We start from the raw sequence: 22,661 nt of genomic DNA, 5'->3' as shown, positions 1-22,661 counted from the left end.
TCTATAGTTTATCATTCATCAGATAATTTCTAAACTATGTACCTTGTTTTTTTGAAATGGTAGCAAATCTTAAAATTTTTTTCAGTTTAAATCTGTATTTTTAGAGACACTATCAATTTTTTATTAAAATTTTTATTTTTTCTTTTGAAGCATTTAAACATTACCTCAGTTCTAGTGTAGTACTGCCTATTGGAAACAAGAACTGAGGAGTTACAAAGAAAGATCTAACTGCATGAACATTTTTGCCTTCACGCAGAAAGCAATTCAGTGCTCCAAACCCAGGGAGGTTATACTCACCAGCCTCTTAATGACAGAGTTATTTCCTAATATTATCAGGTATCCAGGAAATGTTTTTGACTTCATTATACTGGAAGTATTTTATCAAACTAATTGCTAGTTTAAATACTGTTACAGTCGAAACTGTGCCTTTAAGTACATTCTAAATAGTCAAATAAGATGAACAGAACTTGGTAGGCTCTAGCTTTTAAGGAACAGCATCGTCTCAGGAGGCTAACTTGGAATGAACGTAATTCTTTTTTTTTTTTTAAAGATTTATTTATTATTATATCTAAGTACACTGTAGCTGTCTTCAGATGCACCAGAAGAGGGCATCAGATCTCATTACAGATGGTTGTGAACCACCATGTGGTTGCTGGTTGTGAACCACCATGTGGTTGCTGGGATTTGAACTCAGGACCTTTGGAAGAACAGTCGGTGCTCTTAACCACTGAGCCATCTCTCCAGCCCCGAACATAACTCTTGATGTGTAGGGGAATATTAATTTCAGTTACACATCTCTATGAATAAAGATGGGATGAGGGTAGTGGACAGGAGAACTATTTTCTCTTACTATGTACAATACACATGCATATAAGCATATCTGTGTTTTCTAAAAGGTATATACACTTGTAATTTAAAATTCATCCTAAAATCTTAAGGGAATCTCACAATGAATCTCCTCAAATATTAAAAGTTTTTAACAGCATGGTTATTTACAATTTATTTTTATCGGGGTACGTTTTAAAAATAACTTAAAATTATTTTATATTTTTCTATGTCTGGGTATTTTGCCTGCATGTATGTGCACCTTGCATATGCCTGGTACCCGAAGAAGCCACAAGAGTGTACTGGAGGGTCCCTTGGAACTGGAGCCACTGGTTGTGAGCCACCATGTGAGTACTGGGAATCAAACTGGAGTCGTCTGCAAGAGCAGCCAGTGCATTTAACCGTGGAGCCTCTCTACAGTCCCAGGGTCTATTTCCTTAATATTTGTTAACCTTAAAAAACATTTTCTACAACTTTGAGATAACAAGCTTTGAAAACTACGTAAATTACATGAAGTACCTGTAAAATCATACAGTTGAGGTACAGTTTCCATGATAATACCAATCAGAGGTAGGTATAACATAGCCACCCGAGCCTTTATCTGAGGGTCAGAGTACCGTGGGTCAGAGTCGTGACTGGACAGTAAGTTGTGTACCATATTGATGACTTTCTTATGCAATCCAAACAGTCTATTTAAGAAGGAGAGACAAAGAAGGAGAAGCAATGAGTCACAGATATTCGTAATATCGTCAAAACAAATAGTAAGAGAAGGCACTCAATCAATCTTGTTTAAGTCCTTAACTTTTGTCAGATATAATTTTTTTTTTGGTGGGGGGCCCTCCATACATGATTTCTTTGTGTAATCCTGTCTGTCCTAGAATTCACTCTTTAGACTGGGCTGGCCTCAAACTCATAGAGATCCACCTGCCTCTGACTCCCAAGTTCTGGGATTAAAGGCGTGTGCCACCACACCCAGTTGCCAGCTATATTTGTGTGTATTTATCCCTACAAAGTTCACTTTACAGTATGAAAAATGCATACATGTGAAAATAGTATAAAGTAAACATAGGAGGGAAGGAAGCATTCCATCAATTCACTTAAGAGTAAAGCAAACTCTTTTTTTTTTTTTTTTCTTTTGGTTTTTCGAGACAGGGTTTCTCTGTGTAGCCCTGGATGTCCTGGAACTCACTCTGTAGACCAGGCTGGCCTCAAACTCAGAAATCCACCTGCCTCTGCCTCCCAAGTGCTGGGATTAAAGGCGTGTGCCACCACTGCCTTTTTTTTTTTTTTAAAGATTTATTTATTTATTTTATGTATGTGAGTACACTGTCACTCTCTTCAGACACACCAGAAGAGGGCATCAGATCCCATTACAGATGGTTGTGAGCCACCACACATGGTTGCTGAAAACTGAACTCAGGACCACTGGGAAAGCAGTCAGTGCTCTTAACCACTGAGCCATCAGCTAACTCTTTACCTTTGTGCTTTGATTGATAAGGAACACAAGAGCACACACAGTACCAATTTCAACAAAAATTTAAACATTATTATTATGTGTAATGAAATGGGGGCTGCACATGTGCCGTGGTGCATGTGTGGAGGTCAGAGGACAACTTTCTGATGTCAGTTCTCTCCTTTCACCCTTTTCGTGGGTGGGTGCTGAGAACTGGACTTAGGTCATCAGCTTACATGGCATCCACTTTATTTGCTGAGCCAGCTCACTGGCTCTGAGGTAACAATTCTGAAGTAGAACCATGAAGAAAATATGCCAAGTGAAAGAAGCTATTTAGAGAAATACAATTACTATGTGCCAGTTCCTTCAAGGTATCTAAACACCTTCGAGATATAAACAAAGCCATAGAAAACACAGACGAGGACCATTTGACAGGGACTGGGGCTGTTTATTGGCTATGGAGCTTCATTTCTGTTATGAATATGTATGAGTCATGAATATGTATGAGTGTGTGTGGATAAGTCATGAGTGTGTGTGGATGAGTCATGAGTGTGTGTGGATGAGTCATGAGTGTGTGTCAATGAATCATGAGTGTGTAGATGAGTCATGAGTGTGAGTCATGAGTGTGTGAGTCATGAGTATGTGTGGATAAGTCATGAGTGTGTATGATGAGTATGAATCATGAGTGTGTGAGTGTGACTCATGAGTATGTGTGAATGAGTCATGAGTGTGTATGATGAGTGTAAGTCTTGAGTGTGTATGAGTGTGAGTCATGAGTGTGCATGATAAGTGTGAGTCTTGAGTGTGTATGAGTGTGAATCATGAGTGTGAGTCTTGAGTGTGTATGAGTGTGAGTCATGAGTGTGTATGATGAGTGTGAGTCTTGAGTGTGTATGAGTGTGAGTCATGAGTGTGTATGATGAGTGTGAGTCTTGAGTGTGTATGAGTGTGAGTCATGAGTGTGTATGATGAGTGTGAGTCTTGAGTGTGTATGAGTGTGAGTCATGAGTGTGCATGTTGAGTGTGAGTCTTGAGTGTGTGTGAAGCACAAGTGTGGGTATGGTTATAAGATACAGATGGTGGAGATCAGAGATGGACATCAGATGTTTTCCATTTATTTTTTTGAGGCAAGGTCTCTCATTGACCCCAAAGTTACCAATTTGGCAAGGTTTGCCTGCCAGTGAGCTGTAGGAATTCTCCTGTCTTCACCTTCTCACTGCTAGGATTGCAGGCCATGCTGCTGAGTCAGCTTTTTCTGTGGGTGCTGGAAATCCAAACTGAGCTCCTCATGCCTGAATGGCAGCCCTCTTACTGAATGAGCAAGCCATCTCCCCTGCCTCTAATACTTAGAAAAATCCTCTGTTTAACAGATGATACTATCAAGAGGCTGGGTCTTTTCTGAGGTCTCCATTTCTAACAGCATGTCTGCTCATGCACCTCATTTAGACCCCTCTGATTTCTCTCCCCTAGGTGAGGACTCTTAACAAAGGTTTCTTTTCTCTTCACACATTTGTTCTCGCCACAGACTATATAAACCATTCTGATTAAAGTGTACACACTCCAATTCCAACCAAACCGTAAGCTTCTACACCTATTCTCACAGGAAAACACACCAGCAAGAGCTTGTCCTAGCAAAGAATTGCCGCTCTGGGTCTACTCTGGCCAGATCTTCTCAACATGCTCATCTCTTCTAAAAGAAGTTTTTTATTTTTGTTTTTTTTAATTTATGTGTATGTATAAATATGATTATGAAGGGTGGACATGAAGGCCAGCAGGAGGCATAAGATCCCTTGGAGCTGGAGTTAAAGGTAGGTGTGAGCCATACAGCATGTCTGCTAGGAGGCAAACTCAGGTCCTCTGCAAGAGCAGGAAATGCTTTTAGCTCAGCCATCTCTCCCACCCCCAAGTATGTCTGTCCCTATACACATTGTACTGGCTGATTTTGTGTGCCAACTTGACACAGGCTGGAATCATCAGAGAGGAAGGAGCTTCAGTTGGGGAAATGCCTCCATGAGATCCAGCTGTAAGGCATTTTCTCAATTAGTGATCAATCGGGGAGGGCCCAGCCCACTGTGGGTGGTGTCATCCCTGGGCTGGTGGTCTGGATTCTATAAGAAAGTAGGTTGATGACCTGTCTTCCTGCTAGAGGTGGACTCTCTAAGTTCCCTCTCCCTCCTGTCGGGCATTTCATCTAAGGTCCCTCCCTTTGAGTCCTGAGGGAGAAGGCTGCCATCCCACAGTCACAACTCTGATCCATAATTGTTCCTGTCTGAAAGAATTACAGGGATGGAAATGGAGAGGAGCCTGAGGAAAAGAAGGTCCAGCGACAGGCCCAAAGTGGGATCCAGCTCAAGGGGAGGTCCCAAGGCCTGACACTATTTCTGAGGCTATGGAGCGCTCACATAAAGGAACCTAGCATGACTGCACTCTGGAAGACCCAACAAGCAGCAGAAAGAGTCAGATGCAGATATTTGCACCCAACCCTCAAGAGACTGGAGGCCTCAAGGAGTTTAGAGGTCAGGTGTGTGAGGAGGGAGAGCGGGGGAGGGGGCATCCATGTGGAGACAGGGGGTTGGGGAGGGGAGGAGGTATGGGATGTGGAACAGTTGGAGGGTTGATTGGGGGGGGATAAAATATGGAGTGTAAAAAAATTCATTAATTTAAAAAATTAAAAATGTTTAATAACTTTGAAAAAAAAAGGAAGAAAGTAGGCTGGGCAAGTTAGGGTAAGCAAGGCAGTAAGGAGCATCCTCCACGGCCTCTGCATCAGCTCCTGCCTCCAGGTTCCAGCCTTGCTTGAGTTTCTGTCCTGACTTCCTCTAAGGATGGATTATGACCTGGAAGTGTAAGCTAAATAAACCCTTTCCTAGCTTCCTCCGGTCATGGTGTTTTATCACAGCAATAAATCCCTATGACACCCACAAAACAATCTTTTTTGCTTTTTGTTTTGGTCTCAGAAAATGTATTTCTCCCAGAAAATGCTCTCTCCTCATTGTCAGTGAGCCTCTCTCCCTTCAACACTTTCAATGACCATTCTGGCCTAATGCTTGTCTCAAACAAGCGTTTCCTATTTCGAAAGCTGATCTTATTTTAATTATAGGTTTATTCATAAAGTATATGTTCAAAATCTGTTGGAAGCACATTGCTGGGCTCCCTTCAGTCCTCGCCCCCGACCCCTGCTCCCACTGTTTGCACGCTCCCTGAGAGCTCAGTCCACATGCTGATTCTTGTACAACTTCAACACATCCTTCATAGGCATACCTTCTTCCCAACAAGCTCCTCTCCTACTTTCATGCCCTGACCCTGCCGCCGCCGCCAATGTGTGTCCTGCTGCTTTTAGTCAGCCTGAGCATAGGGATTCCAGATTCAGCTTCTGGGCCTCTGCTGTTTCTGCTCCCACCACAATGACTCTCTTGCCTGGACAGGCAGTCCAACCCTCTCAGCAGCTGACACGCCCTGACTCCAACCTGTCTAAACTGTTTTCATGAAGCCATTTCATGCACTTTATTACTCACTCACATGAAAATATTATATATAATTATACAAAACTAAGTGTTGATGCCTGAGTCCAGAGTGCCGTAGGGGCATGCCACACACACATGCCCCACTGAGGTACTGCTCCAGCTCCTACCCCATTCTTGCTGGCTGAATTAAGTTGCTGTGTGTTCTTAAGGAGGTTACGTTAGTCAGAGAAACACACACACACACACACACACACACAATTTTTTTTTTTTTTTTTGCCATTTTATAGACAGTAGAATAGAAAAATGAATCTTCTCATATTCCAAAAAGCTATGCCCTACAAAATTAACATTTAATTCCTGGGACTGTTTCACGGTCAACTTTCCAGCTGTAAAGGAAGTTTGTAACAAGTACACCTTTGGCTAATTCTAGAACATCTTACTGCTAATCAAGGGTTGATTCTCATTACTTAGCAATCAGACGAAGTCAAAGACAAGCACTCCTTTACTGGATCTGGCAATGAATCCTGCACAGGACATTTGTCTAGACCTGTGAGACTGTAGCTCAGGAATATGACCATCTGAGGGTCACTCATGCATGGTTTTAGAAAGACATGTCAATTGCTGAGGCTCAAAGGTAGAAATGAACTTGTTACATTCAACCTTAGACACTTAGACAAGTGAAACTCCAGTTACTAGGAGAACCTTAGACAAATCTAAAGCTCTAGGAATGCAAAACTGAGCAGGACACAGAGATGTCTTCTCTCTAGCTTCTACTCTAATGAGGTTATCATAAATCTGAGGGAAGCATTTTGCAGAAGAGAAAACAGGGCTGCAGAGCTAAGAGTGACCACAGCAAGGCACAGGACTCTAAGTTAGCAGGCAGTGAGAGCCCCAACAGGAATATCCTGTCTTCAGAGAAGACCTGAAAAACTATAAGCAGGGATGGCTATGTGAAGACCCTCGGCCAAGCAAGCACTGCTTTGGACATAGAAAAATGCAAGTGTCAGGGCCTAAATGTATGAATGAACTTGGTATATTTAAGAAACAAACAGTAGCAAGGCAGATTCTTAAGGACTATTATTAAAAGTCTGGGTTTTATTCTAAGTGGTATTTAAGTTACAGGATGGGAGGGAGGATAATTTTAAGCAAGCCCAATGGGATAATCTTAAAAGACTATTTGGAGGACTGTCAAGATGGCTCAGCGGGAAAGAGCACTGACTGTTCTTCCAAAGGTACTGAGTTCAAGTCCCAGCAATCACATGGTGCTCACAACCACCTGAAATGAGATCTAACGCTCTCTTCTGGTGCATCTGGAGATAGCAACAGTGTACTTATCTATTATAATAATAAACAAATCTTTGGCCAGAGCAAGTGGGGCCGACTGGAGGGAGCGAGGTTGACTGGAGCAAGCAGAGGTCTGAAATTCAATTCCCAACAACCACATGAAGGCTCACAACCATCTGTACAGCTACAGTGTACTCATATACAATAAATAAATAAATAAAATCTTAAATAAAAAGACTACTTAGGCCATTCTGTTGAAGTGATTTTAGAGACATAAGAAGCATAATTAGCCCTAGAGAAGCAAGGCTGGAAAAAAGTGATTGAACTTGGATAGATATCTTGGAGAGCTGCAGAATTTGCTAATGGAGTGGGCACAGGAAAGAACAAGAAAAGGATGAAAACAAGCATAAAAGCTAGGGCTGTAAGTGGGTGTGCTCTTCTAATTTGTAGTACACAGGCTTCAATGTCTGAGCACACAAAGGGGATAGTGAATACACTCATCAGACACAGACTCAATAGAGGTCATAGTGAATATATTCATCAGACACGGGACTCAACAAAATCTTTCCAAGAACCAAAGACCAAGAGTCAGTAATGAATTCTTTCATAACCCTTATACTATTACATATGACACTATTGTAATAGAATTGAATATTGACATGGAAAAGAAACATTATTACAAAAATTGTGTATCCATTATATAAGACACTTCTGAAATCTAGACAGTATGCATTTCCCAGTTCTTCATCCTAATTCAACTAAAACTGTGTTCTCCTATGGCTCAGAAGTTGTCTGTCTCCAGTGTCAGCATCAAACTCCAGCTAAATCAGCCCTGTTGATTCAAATGGCAAGTAGGCAAGTTTTGTTTGTGACATTCTGCAATGAGACATCCTTTTATTAACTCATAACTTCCCTCAACAGAGAAAGCCTGACACTAACAGACACTGCTTAGCAACAGTTTCTTTAGAGTACAGTATAGCATCATCATGTGTGTGGTAGCAAATAATCCAGGTCTGGTGTAAGGTCATGTGACTAGAACTAACCTAATCCACCCAGCAGCCTGTACAACTTTGGGTACTGGGTCCATCAGAATAGCTAGCTCACCCTAATCAGCCTAAGGAAAAGATTTGCACTTGCATGGACAAAGGGATTCCTTCACCCTCTCTCCTGCAAGTCATGAAAAAAGATCCTAACTCTGTGGAAACTATCCTGCAGTTAAGGTAGGGGTGACTATTCCTGTAGGGTAAGCATGATGAAATCGGTGAGTTAAACACTGAATTAGACAAAGACCTCTCTTTCTGATATGAATAAAGCCAGTATGAAGAAAAAATTGCAGTTTCTTACAACTAAAGCCATCCTGACTAAGTAAAAACACTGGAAATATGACTTGTAAGGAACCATGGAGCTGGCTTGGGCAAGCTGCCTCCTGAGGCATGCGTCATAGGCTTTTCAGGTAAGAGTCCATGGCTCCTGGGGCAGTGCACCTTCCAGTTCTGAGAGAATGATGCATTTCTCGCAAGCAGTGAAGCACACAGGCCTCTGTGTTTCTCTGTATGTTCCCTTGGAAGTCAATGAAGCAAAGACGCTTGACAAGACGATTAGTCTTAGATAGTTAATCCTGTGTACTTTGGAGATCTTGCAAACATCACTGTATCCTGGCAACTACAATTATATTGATCCTGGAAACTGCCATTATATTCTTTATAAAAAGACTGACTGCTTTCAATAAAACCATCAAAGCCCCAGTTGCACTGTGGCCTCTCCAATCTGGTCTGATTTAGTTCCTTGAGGACATATGAATGACCTTGGCCTGGTAAATAAGTGTAGGCACTTACAATAACTCAAATGCCTGAGGTAATCTAGTTACTAAGGAAAGCAAGTGTGCTTGGAAAAATTATAGAGCATATCTTCTCAGAATGTACACCTTTAATTATCTTCACAGGACATACTTTTCTGTCAAATGGTAAGACATGAAAGTGCTTGCAAACAGAACTGGCAGGCACAGAATCAGCCATTTAACCTTTTTTCTCTCTGTACAGAATCTATACAAACCTCTACTCTACATGGAGCCAATAGAACACCTCTTCAGAACTCCATGGTTCTGGTGAAAACCACTTCTTTAAGATATATTCCACATGTAGGCTCTCATTATTTTAAAAATACAAATCTTTCATTTGCAGAGTCTGCCTTTAAAATTTTTTTCAGTATCAATTATGTCACTGACATATTACTAAGGATTTTATGAATATACTTTTTCTTTAATCTCTTAAGCAGACTAAACATCCATTAAAAACCTGTTTAAAGTTACATGTTTTTGATTCCTAGCCCTCTTGTATGATGCTTAACTTGGATAAACTTAAGGTGATCAGGTGATCAGAGTTTCAAAAAATTTTTTTTACCCAAATAAATAATGATTATACAATTTATTTTTACAATATTTACCTTGTATTTTAATTAGTGTGTGTGTGTGTGTGTGTGTGTGGTGTGATCAGTATGTGTGGGGATGATCACAGGAATGCAGGTTTCCTGAGAGACTAGCAGAGGTGTCAGATGTGTATCTACTGGCAGCAGTGAAGACCCTGACATCAATGCTGGGTACCAAACTCAGGTCTTCCAGAGGGGCAGGATATATTCTTTAAATACTAAGGCACTTCTCCATCCTGTTTTGTTCTTAAACAGGAGACGTCTTGCTATGCTGTCCAGGATGTCCCCAAACTCATGATCCTATGGCCTTAGCCTTCCAAATAGCTAAAAATTCAGGTTAGTGTCATGCCAGGTTGTCAAACAGACTTAGACATAACTTTTAAGATAGCTACTACCCATAAGGTCTGCTTTCCCAGAAGATACCAAGGTACTTCATAAATGAAAATCATCAAATAGTATCTTTTCTTATAACAATTTCCAAAAATCCTCTAGCAGCAGACATTTAAAAAAAGATAGGGTAAGTTTTAAGATAAAATGCTACATACTAGGATGGAAAATTATAACTTTTTCTCACAAGGAATTAAAGAAAAATTAAGCCTATTTTCCTTAACTGAAAAGTGCCTACTGTATTTTTTTAAGGTTTTATTTTATGTATATGTAGCTGTCTTCAGGCACACCAGAGGAGGGCATCAGATCCCATTGCAGATGGTTGTGAGCCACCATGTGGTTGCTGGGAATTGAACTCAGGACCTCTGGAAGAGCAGTCAGTGCTCTTAACTGCTGAGCCATCTCTCCAGCCCCACTGTATTTTTATCAATATACTAATACACACAACTGTTTCTTGTATTACTAGAAAAATGCTACAGCATTAAGCATGATATACTACCATCTGTGCTGATAAGTCTCAAATTCAGAGGAGATTAAATAAAATATAAACACCATTCCTGAAAGTAATCAGTACAGAAATAACAAGCATATGGATCTTGGAGAATAAAGACACAGGAATAGTATTAATTAAAATCTTTGCAGGATCAGTCCCACTGTCAAAACCCCAACGACTTCCTACAGTGTGAAACAGGCATACTCACCCTTCAGCGTCAGGGTCTAGAATGAGTGCGAGCTCTGTCAACACGAGGCCTGCCAGGTAATGCTGCTGGCGGAAGGGTAAGGACAATTCGAACATGTTTGCAATCTTCTGGTCCTGCACACTGGTGGAGAATCCAGAGCTCTGTTGGGGGTAAGAACTCAACTGTTGACAGCTGTGCAGCAAACATCCTACAGCTGCGACATTGCAGCAGATGAAATGTGGTGTTGTTACGTCAGACAAACGTTACTCTGAAGAGTTCACAGAGAAGTTACTGCTCTCACTTTAGGTATGGGACACTATGATGATTTCTTCATTTTTGTTACCTAGTCCAGGAATTCTACTTGGGGATTACAGACCTTAGGAAGAGGACTCGAAAGTGTACAAGATCAGCTCTGACTTCAGACAGAAAGTGCTGACTGCTCAACTCACAACCCCATGCCTCAATCTTCCAAACAGCTTATCAACTTTATTACTGAAGTTTATTTACAAAAAGTTTAATTTTGATTTTCTCATATTAAGATTTCCTGTTTGTTTTCACCTTTTATTCTTTTAATCATCTACTATTTCAGGAACCCTCTGAAGGGTTTCTAGAGAAATTTCAGATATCACCTACACTACTTTTCAGAGAATATACTGTAATTGGAATTTGTGGATCATCTTATGGTCTCTCACCAAACCTTCAGGAATTGTAGTCCTGAAAACACTTATATCCCCCAAGATACATTCCACATTCAGGGCTACCCACATATGAGTGTGTGCGTGTGTGTGTGTGTGTGTGTGTGTGTGTGTACACATCTCCAGCATTAGATTTCTTATTTCTGTAGAGAAAACTAAGTATAAAGAATATTTTCTGCCCCTCCCCCAAGAGTATGTCTATGTTGGATACTAAAATATGATATTACACAGTTTTACAAGAAAGCGAACAAGATAATTCAAGAAATTCTATAAGAATTTCACATGTGAATGCCATGTAGCAAGGAGGTTTTATGGCAGGCTCCCAAAGGAGATGTCTACTGTGGTGGTTTGAATAGGAGGTATGCCCCAATAGACTCAGGTGTTTGAATGCTTGGCTCATAGGGAGTGACACTATTAGGAGGTATGGCTTTGTTGGAGGAAGTGTGTCACTGAGGGGTATGCTTTGAGTTCTCCTATGCTCAAGCTATGCCTAGTGTAGCACACAGTCTCCTTCTGCTGCCTACAAATCAAGATGTAGAACTCTTAGTTCCTTCTCTAGCACCATGTCTACCTGCATGCTTCAATGCTCACTGTCATGACAATAATGGACTAAATAACCCTGAAACTGTATGCCAGCCCCCCCAAATTGTTTTCTTTGATGAGAGTTGCCATGTCCAAGATGTCTCTTCTTAGCAATAAACCCTAACTAACATATCTACGTTAGTCATTAAATCTGAAAATTACACAGTTAAATAAGAAAGTGAACAGGATAACTCAAGAAATTCTATGAAATTTCATAGGGAAATGCCATGCAGTAAGGAGGTTTTAGGAAACACATTTATGACTAGTTTGTCTCTGCCTGTATAACCACATCTTTACAAGAAGACAGAGCAAGAATGCAAAGCTAGATGCATCCTTTAGGGAGGCCGAAGGTATGTGACAGTAGGTTGATCCAGGAGATGTACTGAAAGAGTGGAAATAAAAAGTTGTAGCTGGCTCTCTAATACTTTCCATTTTTCCAGTTTATGTAAGTAAGGTTTATTTTATTTTATTTATTTATTTATTCATTTATTTATTTATTTATTTATTTATTTTTGTTTTTTTTTTTTTTTTTTTTTTTTTTTGAGACAGGGTTTCTCTGTGTAGCTCTGGCTGTCCTGGAACTCACTTTGTAGACCAGGCTGGCCTCGAACTCAGAAATCCGCCTGCCTCTGCCTCCCGAGTGCTGGGATTAAAGGCATGCGCCACCACACCTGGCTATGGTTTAATTTTTAAAAACAAACATGTAAGACTGTTTTAGCCTAGAGAACTTCACCTGGGACGTCTGGCTAAGGTTTTAATTTTTAAAAACAAACATGTAAGACTGTTTTAGCCTAGAGAACTTCACCTGGGACGTCTGACTAAGGTTTTAATTTTTAAAAACAAACATGTAAGACTGTTTTAGCCTAGAGAACTGCACCTGGGCATTCTACACCATAGAAATAGGATTAGGAAGTACGTAAGATCAACTCTGATTTCAGACATTAGGAGCTACTATGCAAATAGCTTGTGTAACTCATGATGAAGATGAAAGGAGCATTTTAATAGAGAGGAGGAAAACCTTGGTTTCCATACCACTATAACTATAAAATCCTAATCTTTTTGAATCTTCGAAGAAACTGCTAGCTGTGTAAGTCAAGCGCAACCATTAACGTACACTGAGTTTCAGTATGTGAGCGATCCAGGCTGAGCTTGGCAGGCTTGCACTATAGCCTGACACGTTCTTGCTTCCTTTCAGTTATTTACCCCAAACTTGGTCTCTATATCTGCTTCAAGAAAACTCAATTTGTGAAAACATCAAAAAAAAAATGAGTTCAGGTAGGTAAGCCCACCTATGTGTGCATACAGGAGCGAAAGGAGCTCAAGAGAGCGCTCAACACTGGCTCTGGAATCAAGCCTTGGCTCACAGCCTCCCCTGACCATTCTTACTTTCTATGGTTTTGATTTGGAGGTATCCAATATGGATAATAACAAAACTCCTAGAGTTGTCCAGGTAATTAGATGAGCTAGTATTTATAAAGCACTCAGAAGTGAGCCTATTCCTAATTAATCATCAAACAACACATTAACAGCTTTTCACCTATTTGTGTAAGTATAAACATATGTATGTCCTCACATTTTGCATACCTGAGATGTTGCAGAAGAAACAGAAGGTGATGGAGATGCAGGCGGGGTGAGCAAGCTGCAGGGTAAGTTTAATGTAACATAGTGCTCGTGGCTGCAGATGATTCGCAAAAAGTCCAACCTCAGGGACACCAGGACACTTGGATTTGGCAGTGAATACAGCTTTGCTGATACCTTGGAAGCAGTGTGTAAATACGAGAATACCAACTGATATATTTTTTCTCCCACAGTAATACACAGTAACACAATAATAGTATTTGGGGGTTCTGTGGCTTATATGACAATATCTCCTTTCCCAAAAAGACACCAAACACTACAAATGCGAATCCACAAGTCTACAGTATAAATCCACATGACTAACCTAAAGTCAAATTCTTTTATTGCTAATGCTGCACTAATAGTTCTACTTACCAAAAATGTACCTTACGAGGGAAAAGCATACATCAAAAGATTTCTTTAATACATTTATAGTTGTCTATTTTTCCCAGCTATATCACAGGATACTCGAGGAGACATACTGTCAGCTGACTTAATAGGTATACTTATCCCTGAATCAAGTGGTTGGCAAGTGTCAATAAGCCAGAATAAGTTTTAATAGTAATAAAAAATAAATTTTGGGGGAAAAGAATAGTGTTTTGAAAATATCTGTGAGTCAGTACTTATACACAGATAATTTTTATTACTATAAAAGGAAAAAAATCTCAATTGAGCAAGCCTTCAAAATTTTAACAGTTATATTGCCAAATAGAATTCTTTAAAAAATTTTTCTTTTATTGAAGATGAATGTTTTGCCTGCATGTACATTTGTGCACCATGTATATGCCTGGCACCTAGGGAAGCCAGAAGAGATCACTGGGTCTCCTGGAATTGGAGTTACAGACTGTTGTGAGCTGCCGTGTCAGTGTTGAGAATTAACAGGTTCTCAGGAAGAGTGGCCAGTGCCTTTAACCACTGAGCTAGGTATCCAGCCCCTTAGAATTACTGATCAACAGCTCTCCAAAACTGACCCATGGGCCAGCTAGGAAGGGCTTCATAAGTGTTACTCTTCGACTGCATTCTAACACTTCAACAATTCTGAGATGAAACCCAGAGATTTTATTTTCCAATGCTTTGATAACTCTGGAGTGACTACAACATTTAAAGGGGCCAATCCAAAGACAAGAGAAGTCTTTTCCAAAAGGCAAAAATGTCAGTAAATATCTGACCACGAGTTCAAACTCTAATGCTTACACAGTAGTAATAACTCTGAGAGGGGGCTCCCACCCACAGGGGGATGGGGTGAAAGACTCTGGGAGGTGGGACCGGAAGGGGGAGCAACATTTGGAATGTAAATAAATAAATTAATTAATTAAAAATAGTAGTAATGAAAACCAACTATTTACTTTAAGGGCCACTCGAAAGCTGGCATAATAGTTCACATTCATAAGCACAGGATGCAGGAAGTAGACCAGGAGTTCAAGATCACCTTCAGCTACAACAGTGAATTTAGAGCTGGCCTAGGTTATGTGAAACCCTAGATACCAAGGATAGGAAAAATTCAGTTAGCTGTGCACCCAACACAAATGCTGTTCTTGCACAGCATTCAAAGGCTGCAGTCCATCGCTATCTGAGTAGCTTTAATTGGGAAGGAAGAAGCACTAGGCGGGGTGCAGTCGCTATTCTGGGATCCACTGGCAGTCCTAATAAAGCACACCTGCGCATTTCCACCACAGCGTTAACAGCACAGGACTGGGGCTGCTTTTCATTTAGTGTCAGCATGTACTCTTGAAGCTCCAGCTCTGAAACTAGCTACCACAGTACTTCAGTTACTCAATTACTAAGTATGTATTACCTGTTTGTAGCAGGACTTTATAAGGCTAAAAACAAACCCCCTGTCCATAACCGACAGCAGGTCATTGAGAAAGAAGGCAAGGCTTGTGTTGAGTCTCTCAACCATTTCTGTATCCTAGGAGACAGAATAAGCAATAATAATGATGATGGTGATGAAAAAGGCACAGCGGTTGACTCTCAGCCTGTAAGAGACATCCGTGGGAAGTCATCATCACCTTCTGAAACCGAGACACGACATCACCAGCAATTGTGCTAACCAGGGCAGCAATATCATCCATAAAACGTTCTGGAAAACGGCTTTTCCTCGGAGCGTCGAGCTTATCATTAAAGTACAAGTGGTGCACCATGCTCTTTACCTGTAAAAGGATACACACCACCATCTGGGATATTGTTTATGCTTTATTTTTATGACAGTATATTGCAATATAACCCAGATTAACCATGAGTTCTCAAGCCTCTCAGGTCTTCAGATTGCATGTATGTTCTACTACCTGGCTTAATTTTAAGTAAATTGTAATGGCTATAAATATTCTGGCTATTTTAAAAATATACCATGTAATTTAGCAGTCAACTAAAACAGTTTTTGATTTCCCAATGTTTTGAAAATGTTCCTTAAATATCTTCTATATGCCAATGAAATGTCGAACATAATAAAACCTTTCCCTTTTACTCACATAAATTATTCTGTCATAACTTCACAGCGTAAGAACAACTTTAATCCAGATATTATAAGACTCACTCAATTTTTCACCCCGCTGCCCTAACTTAGAAGCCTCCGATAGTTAGAAAGCCTGCCATCACTGTAGTCATCAACAGCTATTACATGAAGTGTCAGTTGATCATTGTAAGTGACTTCAGCTTACAGAATGCTTTTGGATACATTTTCATTATAACACTAGTAATGGTAAAAAAGAATGTAAGCATTTACATTTAAAGAGTTAACATGTTGATAGCATGCAGCACAATCAAATCTTTTTTTGTTGAGGTGACAAATGAGCACAGGGCATTGCATGATGGGCAAGACCTCCACTGCCTGTCTGTATCCCAGTGCCCTGGCCCCACCCTACATTTTAAACAGCGTCTCATTACATAGCTCTGGCTAGCCAGGAATTCCTATGCTGTCTCAACTGGCTTCAAACTCAAGAGATGTGCCTGCCTGCCACTGGGGTGTGCACTACAACTCCCAGAATCCAGGCTTCTTGCTAAAAGGCCCTGGGATGAGAGGGGTGTGCCACCAAGCCCAGCTACAGCCAACTCTTCAACTGTCATCTCTGGACTCACATTTAAGAAATCTGAACACACATGGCAGACTTTTGTTACAGCCCAAATTGCCAATTCCTATCTTACAATAAAAGTATGTGAGTTATAAATTTGATATTGATATTCTAAGAGAAAATGAGCTTTTGGACACACATATTCCCAGGTTTACCTTTTCTGTAGATTAGTAAACCTATAGAGAAAAATGCTTTGTATCTCAAATCCAGGCAACAGTCAGTGCTACTGAGCTGTATGCTGTATTCTAAAAGACCCTTTAACTTCCTTCTCTCTTCCCTCCCTCTGTCCCTTTCCCTCCCCTTCATACCTCCCTCTCTCCCCCTGTCCTCATTTCTTTGTTTTGGCTTTTGTTTGGCTCCTTATTTATTAAATATTATTTTTGTTGAAATAAAATGATCCCATGATCTGAGCTGTCTAGTCCTAAGGGAGAAAACTAGAGGATTGCTAGGGCCAGAATGTCAGGACTTGAGTTATAGTCCTGCTACCTACAGGATGTGTATACTAAAATGTCACTTAACCTCTCACGGCCTCAGTAACAACAGGCCTGCATAGTCACCAGATAAGCACTTACTGCTCTGCTTCATTAAGAGGTCTGCATGTATATAAGTACAGCCATGTTTTATATGACATGAACAAAAATTAATCGGTTTGTGTATCATTATTGAAGTATGCAAAAGGGTTTCTCAAATTGACTATAATTGCATTTCCATGTGTGCTGTTCACCTATAATAATAACAGGATGTATTTATAAAGATCTAATTAATTGTTACAACATCTACAACACTGACTTTATTGACTTGCACAGATTAGCACAGACTGTCACAGATTTCCTTGTGTAGTCAAGAAGAACAAGACAAAATCAAAAGCAGAGATGAAACGAACCTCACACACTCTGATTTTACCTATATTGTGCTGGTACCCATGGCCTATATTTAGAAGCAAATATGTATAATTATGCTTGAGGGCAAACATGGGGATGTAATTTCTAAAATAAAAGAAAAACGAGCTGATACACAATTGCTTATGAGTTAGAAAGTATTAGAGAACACGTTCAGTTTGCTTACCATCAGCTCAAAAAAGAACCAGGCTTGCTGCAAAGCCGACTCCCGAACGCTGCCACTGCAAACGACCCACTGCAAAGCCAGCTCCTCGTGAAAAAGCTATCCAGAGATAAATCACTGTTACTACCAAGCCAGCCCTGCTGATGACACAAACCAAATGACAACACAGGGACAAATGAAGGCGAATGGGACGAAGCTCAACAGGGCACACGAACACTGGATGATGTCATGGACACACCCATTAACGAAACGACTATTTATGCATGAACACAGTGTGGTATGTTCAAAGCTGAAAAATTACATGTTATCTTGGAGTAAAATGTAATTTTAAAAGGACAGGCAGGAAACAACTTCCTAAATTGCACTTGCAAATGAAAAACTAATACAAAACCTCACAACTACAAAATCGATTTTGTATGTATTTTAAGTATATTTTTGAACATATATTTATCAAGTTTGCTGGTACAATTTAGGAAATACCATTACAAATTTAAACTTTTCTATATGCTACTAAGTTCCAAGTGTTTAAGATGTATTTTTAAAAAGCAGAAAGTTTCTGATAATGGATATGCATACAAAGCACTTGCAAAGTAGCAGAGACTGCTATGAAAGGCCTGACAGGGCTGTGCACAAGGGCAAGTCAGCATCGCTTACTAAGAGTGAGAACTTTGCTAACTCATCTTCCTTTCCCTGGAGATTTAAAACAAGACAGAAGCAGTTACAGAAACAGAATTAAGAGCTCATATATTTTTCTGGTATTAAATTTTTATGATCTTATTTGAATTAGTATATTCTACAATCAATTCCAAGACTAAAAACATTTTCTTAATGAAAACAAACCCTGAACAGCAGTGGCATGGCCCAGAGGCTCCAGACCAGCACTGTTTATTCAAATGTAGTTTTAGACACAACAAAATTATTTAAGTATCTCACACTGGTTGTATGAGGAAACTCTTAAGTTTTTAAATGTTGGAATTACTTTCCCCCTCTGTCTTCTTATGAATCTACCTTTTTAGTTGGTAAGCGTCCCGTTAATGTTTGTAAGAAACTTGACGTCTCTGTGTGCGAAGACATACGATTACAACTTCGATCCATAGCCTATGGGTGAAGGTGAACGAATGGCGAGAGAACATTAACACTGTTGAGGGTCTCAAGTCACGGGCTACGCTCAGTTTCAAACATTTAGGCTATTTCTGATTGCATTGCGCTATTTTAAGCTGCATTAAAAGCAGTATGGAATCTGCTTCTTTTTTTTTTTTTTAAGGATTAACTACCTTAGTGATTATGATACAGAGTGCTGCAAAGAATGAAACTTACCTGTGTAATCTATACATGCACATATCTAGCGGAAACATATAAAAAGCAAAAACATACTTCTCAACTGCTGTCTGACAAAAAACATAGAAATCAAGAATTTTGTACTCAATAAGGGAAATGAAAACTTTCAAAACATTACCTTTTTATTAAAAATATACCAATTAAGTTTGTCATAAACTGTGCATAATATAAGTCAGTTATAATCTTAAATGGGAATTTAGAAACTTTATTTTTTTCTATTAAGAACATTTAAGTTTGTCATAAACTATATGCAATACAATTTAAATCTTAAATGGAGAACTGGATTCTTTTTTAGGAATTAGAGAATTTTTCTTCAAAGCCAATACACAGATAAGAAGTATATTTTGATGCATCATGCAGTTAGTTATCAAGCAACTAGTCTTAAAGTATGTCATAATTATAATAAATTTCATACTTTGCAACACATTACAAATTAAACAGGTTTTCCGCCAGCATTTATCCTTATAGTATACGTACTGTACACCTCATATTTATTTATATTTAACTTAGATTTACTACCAATCTTTCTATTTGGTGATTGTGAAAAAGCGAAGGTAATAAAGGCCACAGGAAATGATATATTTAGATTTAGGTTCAATCAAATGGAAAACTGTTCGATATTTTCTACATAACAACTTCCTACTAAAGAGGTACAAGCCCTGAAGAGAACCTGCTATAAAGCGCTCAGCGCATAAACAGCAGGCACAACGACACTGATATGATGTGTAAAAAGGAGGCAGGAGGAGACAGAGAAACAAGAGGAGAGCATTACTGGTGCAACTGGTGGGTTCATGCAAAGTAGTTGGGGAATGTGCTAGGTAAAAATGCACACTTATAATGACTAAATGAAAGCAAGCCACTGAAACCACAGCATGTACTAGAAGGCAATGTTCTAAAGAGAAGCAGCAGCAGCCAATAAAGAAACCTATAATGCAAACACCACCTGTGTTGATTCTGCACTTGGACTGGGGTTGGATCCCCATGGGGCAGCTTTTGGACCAGTGTTAACCCAGGAATTGGAGCGATCTAAACCCTAAGCACATAACAGAGAGCAGTTGGAAAGGAGAGAAATGTTACATGATGCATGCTATGAATTATCCTTAGAGAAACGCAGAACTCCCAATGCAAACATGGTCTTCATTAGTACTGTTAAAGCAACCCGAAAGATCTCAGGTCCATAGAGAGGGTTAGGTCATCCACATCATCTTATCATATAGCGCAACTTTAAAAAAAAGAAAAGTACTTAAAGGTCATTTCAATGTAAGGTGACTGCCTTAAAGTACAAACCACAGAAATGTCTACAGCATTACCCTCACAAAGCTTCCTAAATATGGTACAAACTCTTAACTGAAGTGAGTCTTAGAGGAAGAAAATAAGCACTCTGCTAGAAGCCCTTACGTTCACTGCATTCCTACTAGCTGAAGCTCCTCTGCAGTGAGAGCTCCACAAGTCTGTTGACCTTTCCTCTTTCATTTTCTTTTAGAAAATAAAAAACATGAGGGAAAACATTATATAAAAGAATAGCTAAATTTGTCCCTTCCTAATAACAACAGTAAATGTGAAATTGTATTTCTTTTTATTAATATTGGTCATTTAGAAGTATGGGTTCTATGTCATATAAATATATAAGAAAAACATTATGTCTCTCTCTAGGAATTGTGTTTTTATCATCACTCTCATTAAATTTTAATATGTTAGTTATCATTAAAGAATATACTGGCAAGTTACTGAAAGAGATTACTGGTTGCTGATGAAGTCAGCTGAGGCCTGACTTCAGTTTCCCAAGCCTAAGATTATTAGAATCATGTAAAGTTGCTTTATAAAATTCATATTCTGTTCTCTATCCCCCAACTTCCAGATTTCAAACTCACCTAAGGGGAGAGAACCTGCTAAATGGAGTTGGAGCAAGTTGTAATGGGTGTTTAGAGGATTTAAGGATAGAAAAGACAACCCAAAGCAACCTGATTAAAAATACTAAAGCCACGAATGTACTAGAGCCAGAAACTACCAAAGCTAAGACTGCTTGGAAAGGAAGCCATGCTGGTGTACTGACCACTAGGTCTATTTAGACAGCCGGCCCTTGGAAAGATTCCCAACAGCAACGGCAATGCAACGGCCCCAGCCCACCATGAAACAGGTCAGTGCGAGTCAGTGAGGGAAGGCCTACACATCAACACATTTTTAGTATCTCAAGAAACGTTTCTGAAAGGGAACTAACCACTGCTTCAAGTTCTGACTTTAGGGAGAATATTTCTCTTCTTTTTTTTCTTCTTCTCAAACACAGAACAGTTGAAGTAACTAATATTAATATAATTATCCATTTTCCTTCATTGACTGCCTAAGATGGGAGATAAGGTTCATACAGACTTTTCTGCTCGCTAATTTAGAAGTCTAAAATAAATGACTTTTTATTCATTTTCTTATTTACAAAGTAGAAATAATAACGATAACCTTCATCATGGTTTAAGGAAGGTCAAAGGGTAATGCCTTGAAGGTGGCAGACACCAAAAGTAGTTTATACAAAAATATTCCAGAGATTAAAATTTTGTATTTGAATGAATTGATTTGTAATGAGTAAGAGTATACTGCCTGTACAAATGTATTATAGCCTTGTTTAAAATTTTCTTTTTAAAATAATGTTTATGGAAATTAATATCAGAATAAATTATCAGTTTGCTGCCATTTATACTTCATAAACACAACACTGATGCTTGAATAGTTGTAATTACACGTCAAAGGCTAAGTAAAGTAAGCCAGGGCTACACAGAAAACCACCTGCTCCTCTCTCTCTAAAACAGAAAACAAACAAAAAAGCTAAAGACAATATGTGGTCGATTAGTTTGTGAGGTAAATAACTTTCATAACTCAAGTGATATAAAATTGAATATATATATATATATACATATATATGTATATATGTATATATGTATATATGTGTCTGTGTGTGTACATCTACCTACCTACCTACCTACCTACCATCAGTCCTTAAACAAATTCATTACCAAAAGATACTAATGTAACAACTTTCTAGCTGTTTAAGAAAAAAAAGAAAAGGTAAAATGTAGCCAGCTGTGTGTGTGTGTGTGTGTGTGTGTGTGTGTGTGTTTGCCTAATACCAATACTATTATTTTGTCTTACCTTGTAGGTAGACAAACCTTTGAGGAGTGGAAGCAGAGCTTAATGAGCTACCCTGGGGTGGGGTACAAACTCTACAAGACATGCAGAAACTGGCAGCTTGGCCTATGACTCTGTCAAGATCGGAACTGGGGGGCCATTCATGGATATTTTGCTCAAGAATCTGGTTTCATATTGCCAGTGTCCTGAGAACAGGAATAAAGTTAAATCTAAAGCTAATGGACTAATTAATTTGTATGACTCAGGAAATGTTAAGATAGGAACAGTCACCTGCTGATAAGAAAACAGCCATTAAAGAGATCAGAACTAATAAAGAGAACCCTGTGCAGCACTGAGACAACACTGTAGGCAACATTGTACTTCTAAGAGGCTCCAACTTGTGAAGATCCAAATTCACTTAAAGAATAACCCTTAAGTTGAGGGATCCAATTCTCAAAATCAATTGCCTAGAAAAATGTCTCCCTGGGATCAGTACACTGAAGCTGAGACACCTATATCCCAAGGAACCCAGGCTACATCTTGAGGTCATCTCCCTGACCATGTTTTTCAAGGCATGAAACTTGAGGGACTGAGAGGGCCATGGAAAGCAACTGAGGCCAAGCAATGTATGATAGGTTGTGGTCCTCGGAGGAGGCCTTATGAGGCCT

The 22,661-nt window shown here is 39.4% G+C and overlaps 1 protein-coding gene across 5 annotated transcripts in view; it reads right to left on the bottom strand.

The window, feature by feature from the left end:
* Positions 1-22,661, bottom strand: part of Dock7 (dedicator of cytokinesis 7) — a 196,552-nt gene that overhangs the window by 46,782 nt on the left and 127,109 nt on the right. For 3 of the 5 annotated variants that reach the window (XM_085839169.1, XM_085839170.1, XM_085839173.1), the window contains exons 23-30: positions 19,823-19,912; positions 18,550-18,639; positions 17,545-17,640; positions 15,421-15,561; positions 15,207-15,320; positions 13,379-13,549; positions 10,539-10,678; positions 1,345-1,514 (exon numbers count right to left, since the gene is read on the bottom strand). In XM_085839169.1, the coding sequence (XP_085695295.1) occupies positions 1,345-1,514; positions 10,539-10,678; positions 13,379-13,549; positions 15,207-15,320; positions 15,421-15,561; positions 17,545-17,640; positions 18,550-18,639; positions 19,823-19,912 (1,012 nt within the window). The remainder of the gene's footprint in view (positions 1-1,344; positions 1,515-10,538; positions 10,679-13,378; positions 13,550-15,206; positions 15,321-15,420; positions 15,562-17,544; positions 17,641-18,549; positions 18,640-19,822; positions 19,913-22,661) is intronic. The other 2 variants (XM_085839171.1, XM_085839172.1) reach the window with 1 other exon arrangement.

The sequence above is a fragment of the Mus caroli genome, unplaced genomic scaffold, assembly GCF_978045245.1.
Source record: "Mus caroli unplaced genomic scaffold, Mus_caroli_1 scaffold_6, whole genome shotgun sequence".
Classification (NCBI taxonomy): Eukaryota; Metazoa; Chordata; class Mammalia; order Rodentia; family Muridae; genus Mus; species Mus caroli.
Note: the sequence above shows the minus strand (reverse complement) of the source record. Positions and strands in the feature narration are given on the sequence as shown.